General features: G+C 52.6%; 1 protein-coding gene across 1 annotated transcript in view; it reads right to left on the reverse strand.

Moving 5' to 3' along the window:
• Positions 1 to 583: 583 nt before the first annotated feature.
• Ltbp4 (latent transforming growth factor beta binding protein 4) overlaps positions 584 to 12,070 on the reverse strand; it is a 34,350-nt gene continuing 22,863 nt past the window's right edge. The window contains 9 exon segments of the mRNA XM_052762725.1: positions 584 to 997; positions 2,784 to 2,936; positions 3,284 to 3,664; positions 4,480 to 4,632; positions 5,752 to 5,898; positions 6,084 to 6,212; positions 7,109 to 7,180; positions 7,459 to 7,725; positions 11,161 to 11,307. Of these exon segments, the coding sequence (XP_052618685.1) occupies positions 762 to 997; positions 2,784 to 2,936; positions 3,284 to 3,664; positions 4,480 to 4,632; positions 5,752 to 5,898; positions 6,084 to 6,212; positions 7,109 to 7,180; positions 7,459 to 7,725; positions 11,161 to 11,307 (1,685 nt within the window). The 3' untranslated portion in view covers positions 584 to 761.

Here is a 12,070-nt window from a genome sequence, read left to right on the forward strand (position 1 = left end):
CCCCACTGTAGACATATGGAGTCTTGAGCCCCTGTGTACTGACACCTCTCCTCACCTGTGATAGTTGGTGTTCATGGTTCTGGATCCTTAAGGGAACAGAGCACAGCCTCTTCCTCTTCCGTGCTGGGAAGGTTGGGTCAACAACAAAACCTAAGCTGGGCATGGTGGTGCACATCTGTAATCATAGACCCTGGGAGGCTGAGGACAGGAGGGTCAGGAGTTCAAGTTCAGGTTAGGCTACATAACAACCTGTTTTGTTGGTTTTTTTTTTTCCCTTAGAAGAAAAAAACAAACAAACAAAAATAACAAAAACCCCCAGTTCTAAAGATTGGAAAGAAAATGATAGAGGCAAAAAGAGATGAAAAGACAGAAAGATGGGAATTTCCCAGAGAAAAGAAGACGGGTAAGAGAGAGAGAAACTGAGATCGGAGGGCCAGGAGGGCCAAAGCCAGACGCAGTGAGAGTCACGGAAAGTCAGAGTCAGTCTTGGCTCAGGAACGGTGCATTCGTGGGTGACTGAGTGACTCAGCGAACTGTGGAGCCAGCTTTTGAGAAAAGGAAAAGGGCAGGCAGAGGCCGAAAGTACAAAATAGGTGTTTTAATTGAAAATTTTATAAAAGGGCAAGGAATATGACGGAGGACCCAGGACTGGACCATGCCAGGCCCAAGGCGCCGGTGGGAGGGGCTGGGAATGACCGGAGCAGTGAAAGGCATCCCTCTGTGTCTGTCCATCCTAAATCCAGACTGGCTGACATCCTTGCTCACTTGCAGACTAGAGGAAGGCAGGCGTGCTCTGGAAGCTCCCAGTGCACAGGCGTAACGGGATGCCAGGCACAGGTGCTCAGGCCCGGGGGTCGCGCAGGCGCACAGTGATGTGGTTGGTGCGTGGGTGCAAATCCTGGGCGGCAGACGCATCGGAAGGAGCCATCGGTATTGACGCAGCGTGCATTGACGCAGAGTGGGGAGGTTGCCTCAGCCTCATCACACTCGTTGATGTCTGGGGGAAGGGTTAAAAAGATCGTTGCTCGAGCCTGGGAATGAGAAGCCCATCTCCCTGGTCTTTTGAGGGAGAGAATCATAGATGTCGAGCCTCGCCTAGGGAACACAAACGATCACTTGCTACCTGCAGGCTGTGTGAGCCCAGGCAGGTGGTATAATATCTCTGTGTTTGGCCCTGCGAGATGGGTCAGTGGGATAAAGCGCTTTCTGTGCCAGTCAGAGGACCTGAGTTTGAGCCTCAGAACCCAAGGAAAGGTGGAAGGGGAGACCTGATGCCACAGAGTTGCATCCTGGCTCCCACACGTGTGGTACAGCATGCACACAAACAGTAATAAAGAAAAGCTGGAAACGAAAACACTGCTATTGACAATACCTACATGTCAGACATCCTCGTGAGCACGGAACCTGTATTAACGCTATCTTCCTCATAACCCTTGGAAGTAGTTACTGTGTTCCTGTGCTATACAGGCGCTAACTGTGGCCCAGCACAGGAAAGCTTGCTCAGCGTCACACTGTAAGCGGCACATGGTACGGATCTCATTCTCAGGCCAGCTCTCCCACTCTTTAGCCTTGCCCACTGCTGCTTCTTGACTGTGAGACCTTGGGGAACTCAGTTCACTTTTCCGAGCATCTTTAATTTTTTTTTAATGCGTTTTTTATTTTATGAGTGTGTGTTCCACCCATGTGCAGTGCCCGCAGAGGCCAGAAGGGGGGCGTTGGACCCCCTGGAACTGGAATTACAGGTGGTAGTGAGAGTCTGATGTGGGTTTTGGGAACCAAACTCTGGTCATCTGAAGAACACCGAGCCATCTCTGCAGCCCTGATCCCCAGTGTATACACAGGTCAGGGTGTCCTGTAAACCAATGTCACTGACATTCTCAAGAACTCTGTGAAATGGGCTCTTTCACTATGCCTGTTTTCTGTGGGGTTTTGTTTTGTTTTTCCAGGTGAGGAAAGCTGAACAATGCACAGTGACCTGTCTCAGGACTGAGACTGGGGTCTCTCTGACCCCCCTCACAGCTCCTGATTGTAAGCCTTTATCCCTTGTATAGGCAGACATGATTACTACTCCAATTCCATGTGGGAAGGCTGAGGTTTGCAAAGAGAATGAGAAGATTGCCCAAGGTAGCACTGACCGTCCTCCGAGTCTCATCCACAGGGGCTAGGGGTGTGGCTCAGTGAACCAGCACTTGCCTAGACTCCACCAGTCTAAGAGGGCCTGGCTCCGTGGGAGAGCCCCTGCTTTAGAATCCCCCAGTGAGGGGCTGGGGTGTGGTTCAGTGGTAGAGCACCTGCCTAGAATCCCCCAGTGAGGGGCTGGGGTGTGGCTCAGTGGTAGAGCCCCTGCCTAGAACCCCCCAGTGAGGGGCTGGGGGTGTGACTCAGTGGTAGAGCCCCTGCCTAGAACCCCCCAGTGAGGGGCTGGAGGTGTGGCTCAGTGGTAGAGCCCCTGCCTAGAACCCCCCAGTGAGGGGCTGGGGCTCAGTGGTAAAGCACCTGCCTAGCATGCATGCATCAAGCCCTGGGTTCCATCCCCAGAACAACAATATATATTCCGCAATATTCTTTTCATATTTCCAAGCCCAGCTCTGCCATGTACAGGAGTCTGGCTTTCCTGGTACTCTGACCTCATCTTCTTCAGTCAAGCCCCACCCTGAGCAAGAATAAATTTCCGCCCCCTAGGATGGTCTGGCCCCTATCTATAATGAGGTCCTTTCTTGGAGGTTCCTAATCACCCTCTGGTCAAGCTTGCTTTTACCCTTCCCTCTGCTCCCCTTTCTCACCGACACAGGACATGCGGGTGATGTCCAGGCGGTAGCCATCGAAACAGTCACAGGTAAAGCCTTCGGGAACGCGCACACAGCGGCCATGGGCACAGCCGTCCAGGATCCCGCACTCCTCAGCCTCCAGGCCTTCATAGGGCTCAGCCAAGGCTCCTGCAGAGAACACAGGGGGCTGTGACTGGGGATCTCAGCCTTTGGTCCCTTTGCCCCTGCCTTCCCACTCTCTCTTCCTAACCTGTCCTTCCCACTCCCAGACTGCAGGGGGCGCAGCACTAAGAACGTTTACCATGCTCAGTTCCCCTAGGTGTTGCTATCCATCCTAGGATGGCCTCAAAATGCAGCAATCCTCCTGCCTCAGCCTCTCTAGTGCTGGTATTACAGGCATGAGTCTTTCCATGCCTTTGTATGTTTCTGACCCTGACTCTCCTGCCTTCTCTCGGCATTGCCCCCACCTTGTGTTTTTTGTCTGTCTGCTTGGTATCTCTGGCGGCACTGCTCACCTGTATAGCCTCCACGCTCAGAGGACTCCTCAGGCTCTGGGAAGGAACCACGGGTGTCTCTGGACCGATATGGCCAGCCAGTGCCTCGGCTGGGTGGAGCAGGAGCCTCCGACTCACCATAGGGGCCACCATCATCCTCGAAGTCCGGCATGTCGAAGGGTGGGGTGCCATAAGGGGCCTCCCGGCGGGCAAAGGGTCCAGGAGGGGGTGGGTAAGGGTCATAGGGTAGTACAGGTGGTGGATACAGGTCTGGCCCGTAAGGGAGACTCTGGTAAGGTGGGCCTATATCTGGGCCATATTCGTAGGGGAGTCCAAAGCCGCCTGGACGCGGTGGGCCATACGCAGGGGGGCGCAGCACATTGCAAAGCGCCTCGAAATCATCTGTGAACAGGAGCCAAGACATACCACGCTTAACACCCACTGCTCATGACGAGAAGCACAGGAAGGCTTGGGGAAAGGCTGGGGAGGGGACTTCACTGGAAAGGCAGGATCAGGGCTTTGGATGGCTCCAGGATGAGTCGAGATTCTGACTCCTGGGATCTAGCGTCCTCAGACTGCAGCTAAAAATCAGAGTCTAAGGTGTTGGGATTTGGGGGACCCATGGGAGCTAGGGCTAGGAACCTGAAGAAATGAGAGGAAGGTGTTGATAAGAATCAACGGGCTGGCTGAACACCGGGACTTATGGGGCCAAAGGGGCCTGGAGGGAGCTTGACTCTCTGGGATCTGGAGGAATCAAGCCTGGGGTTTGGGGCTCATGATTTTAAGGAGCTAGTAAGAGGAGACCAGAGATCTTTGGGGCTATGTTGGAATCTTGATAACCTGGTGTGGGGGTGGGGGTGGGGGTGGGGGCGGGGAGCAATGAGTGTTAGCAGCTGTTAGTGCTATGGGCGGAGTCTGAAGGGCAGGGTGGTGTCAGTGGGCAACTGCTACTGGGATTGAAGGGTCCAGGGGTATCTGGAGGGGTGTGTCACAGGTTGTGTCGGGGGAGAGGGGTGTCTAGAAACTGAAACTTTTGGATGAGAGAGCTCAGAGCTGATGGGGCTGGACCTATGGGAAGAGCTGCTGCTTCAGGCCTTGAGATTTCTGCTGAGGACACTTAGACATTTTTAGGATTGTGACCAAGATTTCAGGATAGGATGGGATGCGTGTAAAGAGGCCAAGAGGTCCTTTGGGGGCAGTCTAGAGAGATACAGTACCTGAGTCCTGGGCAGGGCAGAGCGCACAGTCCATACCCCAGGCTTCGCCGTAGAGGCAGCAGCACTCTGTGTAGGTGGCCTGGCGGTCTAGTCGTGGGCGACTGCAAACAAGATCAGGCCCCACCTCCTGCCAGCATACTCCCAGATTGTCATCTGTGGGCGATGACAGGATGCATCAGGGCAGACTGGGACTCGGACCCTCCCTCAGAGACCCAAGTCCAGCCTCCAGAGGGTTCTGTGAAATGGGGGTGGTTGTTTTAATTCCCTGGTGTGTGTGTGTGTGTGTGTGTGTTTGAGATGGTCTCTCTATGTAGCTCAGGCTGGCCCACAACTCTTGTGGTCCTCCTTCAGCCATCTCTTGTGTGGCTCGGATCACAGGTGTGCACCACCACACCCTGCACCCTGAGCATTGTTTAAAGGAAGCCTCAAAGTTTAGGGATTTTTGTAGGAACAGAACATTGGAAAAGAGGTTTTGGGGCCAAGGACCAAGGTAAAGCAGGGGAGACACATGGAGTGTGCGAGAGAAAGAAACTTAAGATAAGGTGGACAGAGGCTGAGAGAGAGAGAGAGTGATGAGCCAGAGAGAGAGAGAGAGAGAGAGAGAGAGAGAGAGAGAGAGAGAGAGAGAGAGCGAGCGATGAGCCAGTGAGCGAGAGGGGGGGGGACCAAAAGAGCAGGTGTAGTAGAGCAGGCCTGTAATCCCAGTAACTGAGGCTGAGGCAAGAGTTCAAGTGAGTTTAGGCTAGCCTGGGCTACATAGTGGGAGTCTGCATGTAAAAAAGGAGAGGAACCTGGGGCCCAAGAAATGTGTGCAAGAAAATGAAGACCGACACTAAAACTTTCACCTTCAACCACCAGGCCAGGTTACCTCAAAAGAGAGGTAAGCCCTGTCCTCTCACACCTGTAATTCCAGCAATCAGAAGGCCGAGGCAGGAGGATTTCTGTGTGTTCCAGGTCAGCCCGTACTACAAAATAATAATGATTAGGGAAAAAAACAAAAAACAAAACAGTGTGGTCCAGAGGCATTGTGGCTCTCGGCTTTAAAAATCCCAGAGCTTTGGAGGCAGAAGTAGGCGGGTATCTAAGAGATCCAGGCCAGGCCGAGCCACATAGTGAAGTGCAGTCTTGAAAAAACAAACAAGCAAGAAGCCACTCTGGGCCCATCCAGGCGCTAGGGGCGTGGCCCTGAAGAAGGCGTGGCCTTTAGCACACGCTGGAGGCTGGGCCTCGGGATCCAGCGGTGGACCTGGGCGGGTCTGTGGGTGGGGTTACCGAGGCTCTGGCTCTCGTTGGAGACGCAGCGGCGCCGGGAGCCGTCCAGCACCAGTGGGGGCTCGCAGGTGCAGTGGTAAGAGCCCACTGTGTTGACGCAGCGGCCGCCTTCACATGCAGGCTCCTCGTCTGCGCATTCGTCATTATCTAGGAAGGCATGGGGTGGGGGATGGGGCGATTACCAGGATGAACTCACTTTCACATTTCCCCAGCTCACTGACAGAGTGATGGATGCAGTCTAGACTTCGGAAGGACTTCCTGCTGGGATAGCCACATTCCTATTTGGGACTGGCCCGGCCAGAGTTGGGGGCGGGGGAAGGTGGGGTTCATACCAACGCATTCCAGCCGCTGTGCATGATAGTAGAAGCCGTTGCTGCAATAGCAAGAGTAGCCTGGGGCGGTGTTCACACACACTCCGCTCTTGCACACCTGGTCCTGGAAGAGCTGGCATTCATCCACATCTGTAGGAAAAGGTGAGATGAGGGCGGGGTGGGTGTGATCTGGGGTAAACACCAGTCAGGACAGAGGAGGACGGCAATGGCACCCAGAAGCTGAGACAAGGAAAACTGGAACCAGAGGGGACCTTGAGGAAGAGGAGACCCTCAAGAGAATCAAAGTGAGAATGGAGCTAGGTGTGTTGAAGCATGCATGTAATCCCAACAGTCAAGAGGTGGAGTTCAGAAGAACAGAATTCAGGTTAGCCTCTGCTGCATAGCTAATTCTTAGCTAGCCTGGGCTACCTGACCCTGTAACCAAAAACACAAATTAAAAAGGAGGAAAGAAAAGAAAGGAGAACTGGGCGGTGGTGGCGCACGCCTTCAATCCCAGCACTCAGGAGGCAGAGGCAGGCGGATCTCTGTGAGTTCGAGGCCAGCCTGGTCTGCAGAGAGAGTTCCAGGACAGCCAGGGCTACACAGAGAAACCCTGTCTCGAAAAACCCAAAAGAAAAGATGAAGAGGAGGAGGAAGACTAAGAAGAAGAAGAAGAAGGAGAAGAGAGAGAGAAAAAAGCAAGAAATCGAGCGGCTCACAAGTTTGAGGCCAGTGTGGTCTACTAGTGGGATCCACTCCTCAAAAACAAACAAACATCCCAGCACTCGGGAGGCAGAGCCAGGCGGATCTCTGTGAGTTCGAGGCCAGCCTGGACTACCAAGTGAGTTCCAGGAAAGGCGCAAAGCTACACAGAGAAACCCTGTCTCGAAAAACCAAAAAAAAATAAAAAAACAAACAAACAAACAAACAAACAAACGCATACATACATATACACATAAGAAAGAAATCAGGAAGAAACTGAGGCAGGGTGAGACAGAGCTGGGTCTAGGGGTTGAGAGTGGGTAGGGGTTGAAGTCTGGCCTTACCTCTCCGGGCACTCAGGTCTCCACTGGGCACCAGGTAGCCCCGGCCGTGAGGACATAATGACTGGTACTCAGCTGCACACAGAAGCAAGAATGAACCCAGAAACCCAAGCCCCAGTCCTTGCCCAAGCCCACTGGCTCTTGCCCCCTAGAGGGCTAAAGTCCAGGTCAGTTAGTGCCCACTTCTCAGCTGCATCCCCTGATGGGGCCACCTGGTGGCTGAGGGCTCACGCTTGTCCTGGCAACACCAGCAACTCAATCCTAGACCTAAACATGTCCCTTTTCCAGGCCCCAGACCCCAGGATCTCCACTCAGAGCTCAGGCCCGATGTCTCCCCACAGCCCAAGCCTTACCCGTCTCAGTGCCCGGGCACTGCTGGATACGGCAGCCACTGCCCCAGCCTTCACCCACAGTACAGCAACATTCCTGCCACGTCACATTTCGGGCCAAGATATTGTCACACGCATCTGGAGCCGCTGTGTCAAAGTAGCACTCTCGGCGCCCACTGCTCACAGGACCCTGCCTGGGAGGGCTGGGTCTTCGAGGTGGGGGTGGGGGTGGAGGCCTGGCTGGAAGATTGGGACTGGCAGGTGCTTGGGGCTGTGAGCCTGGGAACGTGCCTGAAAAAAATACGGCTTTAGCCAGGCATATGTTGTGTCTTCTACTTTCCTATGTCAGCGACGGGAAGAGCGGGGGTGGGGGGTGGGGGGTACGACGGGACAGGGGAGGGGGACGGACGGGGGACGGGACGGGGGGACGGACACACACACGGACACGGACACGGACAAAGGCCCTGAGGGTACCAGCCATCAGCAGCAGAACAAGACAGCACACTTAGAGGTTTAGGAGGACAGATGAGGTCTCATACAACTCGGGATGACTTCGATCTCAGGATTCTCCTGCGTCCACCTACCAAGGACTAGGATTGTAAGTGTGCCCCATTACATCCAAACCTAGAGCCCTAGAGTCCTATGTATGCTAGGCAAGGACTTTAAAACCTAAATGATAACATATAATTATTATGTATATTATATTATGCATATGGATTTATTTGTTTGGTTTTCTTTCTTTTGTTTTGTTTTCCAAGACAGGGTTTCTCTGTGTAGCCCTGGCTGTCTGGGAACTCAATTTGTAGACCAGGCTGGCCTCGAACTCACAGAGATCCACCTGCCTCTGTCTCCTGAGTGTCATCACCTGGCCAAATTGTAATTTTGATCAATATTATTTAGTAGGCTAGTCTGGCCAGCAGCTCACAGAGACCCTCCTGCCTCGCCGTCTAAGTGCTGGAATTACAGGTGTGAGCCACCACACCCAGCTTCGTTTTGGCTACTCGCTGTCCCCCGTCACTTCTGTGTCCTTTGCTTCACAACCTCACCCTTTCCAGGTGTCCCCTCAGCTGTAGCACAGGTGGGGGGGACCTGTGCTTTCCAGGTGCTTCTCTGGTTCTCCACATCCAGCTGGTCCCAGACTGGACCCAACACATTCCCCCCCGGGCAGCCCCATAGCTCGTCCACATGGCTCTCAGATGTTCCTCCCATCACTCTCTGTCCCCACTCAAGGCCCCTGTTCCAGTCCAGCCCTGACCTCTCCTGCTCCGACCCTTCCACAGCACCCTAGGGAGATTTCAATCTCTTTCTCGGTTGAAACTGGCCCATGGTGCTATATGCCCTGAGGAAAAGCAACTGCCCAGAACATCAGTGAGTACTCCTTCTGGGTATGTCTGTGACAGCATTTCTAGAAAGGACTTCCAGGGGCTGGGGGTTTAGCTCAGCAGTAGAGTGCTTGCCTAGCAAGTGCAAGGTCCTGGGTTCGGTCCTCAGCTTCAGAAAAAAAAAAAAAAAAGAAAAGAAAGGAAGGACTTCCAGAAGACCCATGGCAGTCTCCCGTGGGCTAGGGCCCTGGACTGAATTAAAAGGGAGAAAAAGCCAGCTGAACCCCGAGTTGCCCTTTCTCTGCTTCCTGATCCTCACACAGTGAGCAAGAAGATTCACACTCCTGCCTCCACGTGTCCCCCACAGATGGACTACACTGTCAAATCACGAGGCAGGACAAACCCCTCCCCCCTTCCATAGTTTGTCAGATCACAGCTACCCAGTAACCCCCCCACTTCAGCTCCTTGTTTCTGTTCCCCCCACTTAACTCAGACACTGACTCCTTCAGAAGCCTCTTCTCATGCTGGCCTGGGTCTCTCCTTTCCCCTTTGCTTCCTTTGCTCTTCCATCCTCCCAGCCAGCTAGGGATATCCTTATCTCTTCATTGGACTGAACACAGGGCTGTACGCATACCAGGCAAGATCTTTACTGCTGAGCCACACCCCCAGCCTCTCACTGGGGGATTCTAGGCAGGGGCTCTACCACTGAGTCACACCCCCAGCTCCTCACTGGGGGATTCTAGACAGGGGCTCTACCACTGAGCCACACCCCAGCCCCTCACTGGGGGATTCTAGGCAGGGGCTCTACCACTGAGCCACACCCCAGTACCTTACTAGGCAATTCTAGGCAGGGGCTCTACCACTGAGTCACACCCCCAGCCCCTCACTGGGGGATTCTAGGCAGGGGCTCTACCATTGAGCCATGCCCCAGTACCTTACTAGGCAATTCTAGGCAGGGGCTCTACCACTGAGCCACACCTCCAGCCCCTCACTGGGGGATTCTAGGCAGGGGCTCTACACTGAGCCACACCCCAGCCCCTCACTGAGAAATACTAGGCAGGGGTTCTACTACTGAGCCATATCCCCAGCCCTACAATAAGGGCTCTACTACTGAGCCGAACCTCAGCCTTTCACTAGTGGGATATAGGCAAGACTCTCCCACTGAACTATATACACCTACCCAACTTTTACTTTTTATCTGAGACAAGGAAGGCCTCACTAAGTTGCCCCGGTTGTCATAAACTCACTTTATAGCCTCGAACTTTCAGTCCCACCTCAGCTTGTGGAGTAGCCTTAGGCCTTACGGCACCTGGCTCAGCTCTCTGTAGGAGACCATCAGGACAGAGATAAAGCCTCTCCACTTACTACTGTGTTCCCAGTGAGCAGCAAGGGTCTGCACATGCTGACTGGCCTATGTATACACACTGGAAGAAGGGATCCAACAGAGTTGAGCCACGATCTCATTCTCTTGACTAAGTCTAATATCACGCCAAAGGCTGGAGCCTGCAGCTCAGGGCGAAGCTGCCGCTCACTTGCCTGTTGGCCACATCATCCTGCTCGTTCTAAGGGGGCTTGCATATTTGTTTTTAAAGCGATAGCTTTTAGGATTGAAGCTGGCTCAGCTGGTGGAGTGTTTGCCCAGCAGGCACAAAGGCCAGGGTTTGATTCTCAGCACCACATAAGCCAGGCGTGGTGGCACGTCCCCCGTGATCCCAGCACTTAGATAGTAAAGGCAGGAGGATCAGATGATCGAAGTCATCTCAGCTACATAGAATCTGTGGCCAGCCTGAGCTACATGAGACCCTCCCTGGAAAAAAAAAATTGAGCTTTCAAAATGACTCACTGGGTAAAGGTGCTTGTCATGGACGCCTACCGATCTGAGTTCAATCCCAGGAACCCACGTAAAGGTGGAAGGAGAGAACCATCCTCACATGGTTGTCCTCTGACCTCCACACGCACGTCATGGGACATAACCACGTCGGCATGCATGTACCCATCACATCATACACAAGAATCAAACTTTAACAAATCAACTAAAGACTGAAGACATGGCTCTTGTGGAGGAATCAGTTATGTCCCCAGCACCCATGTGGCCTTCTAGGGCACTCACATACACATGCATGTATATTCCCACTCTCCACACACACATAAATAAAAAATAAACCTTATAGAACCCCTTTAAAAAACTGAAATAAATAATTAAAACCTTCAAAGGAACAGACAAAAAATTAAAAAAATAAAGTGATAGCATTTGACTGATGAGAGATATCAACACACACACACACACACACACACACACACACACACACACACACACACACACACACACACACACACACAGCTGAGCCACATAATTTTCCCACAGGACCAGCAGGTATTTGTTGCGTAGACACATGAGTCTTACCGGCAGAAGTCCGTGGAGGAACACAGCGCCCAGTCATGGGGTCAAACTCCTCAGGGCCGGTGGGGCAGACACACAGGAAGGAACCTTCGACATTCTCACACAGGGCAGAGCCACACACACCCTGTAGTGTCTCGCACTCGTTCACATCTGTGAGCAGGAAGTAGAGCAAGAAGGAGTCCACATTATGGACCTCTGTGGTTTCAGAAGTCCAAGATTTCGACTATAATAGATGGAGCAGAAGAGATGGCCCAGCAGTGAAGAGCACTGGCTGCTCTTGTGGAGGACCTGGGCTCAGTTCCCAGCACCCATAAGGTGGCTCACAACTGTCTGTAACTCCAGTTCCAGGGATCTGATGCCCTCTTCTGGCTTCTACAGGCACTGCATGCATGTGATGCAGATAAATACTATATACATAAAATAAAAAGAATATTCAGGACTGGAGAGATGGCTCAGAGGTTAAGAGCACTGGCTGCTCTTCCAGAGGTTCTGAGTTCTATTCCCAGCAACCACATGGTGGCTCACAACCATCTGTAATGAGATCTGGTGCCCTCTTCTGGCCTGCAGGGATGTGTGTGGGCAGAACATTGTACACATAATAAATAAATAAATAAATAAATCTTTAAAAAAAAGAATATTCAAATATAACTGATAATAATCAGTCTCTAAATAGATATATGGCTTTTGAGGTAGGATCTCACTGTGTAGCTCTGGATCATTATGTAGACCAGGCTGGCCTTAAACTTGTGGCAATCCTCCTGCCTCTGCCTGAGTATCAGGATTGTATCTGCATGAGCCAACACTGCCAGCATTTTGTTGTCCTTGCTTCATAAAAAACAAAAACAAAATCAAAAAACCAGTCAGGTGGTGGTGGCGCACACCTTTAATCCCAGCACCCAGGAGGCAGAGGCAG

The sequence above is a fragment of the Peromyscus californicus genome, unplaced genomic scaffold, assembly GCF_007827085.1.
Source record: "Peromyscus californicus insignis strain IS unplaced genomic scaffold, ASM782708v3 Scaffold_4__1_contigs__length_199733344, whole genome shotgun sequence".
NCBI lineage: Eukaryota > Metazoa > Chordata > Mammalia > Rodentia > Cricetidae > Peromyscus > Peromyscus californicus.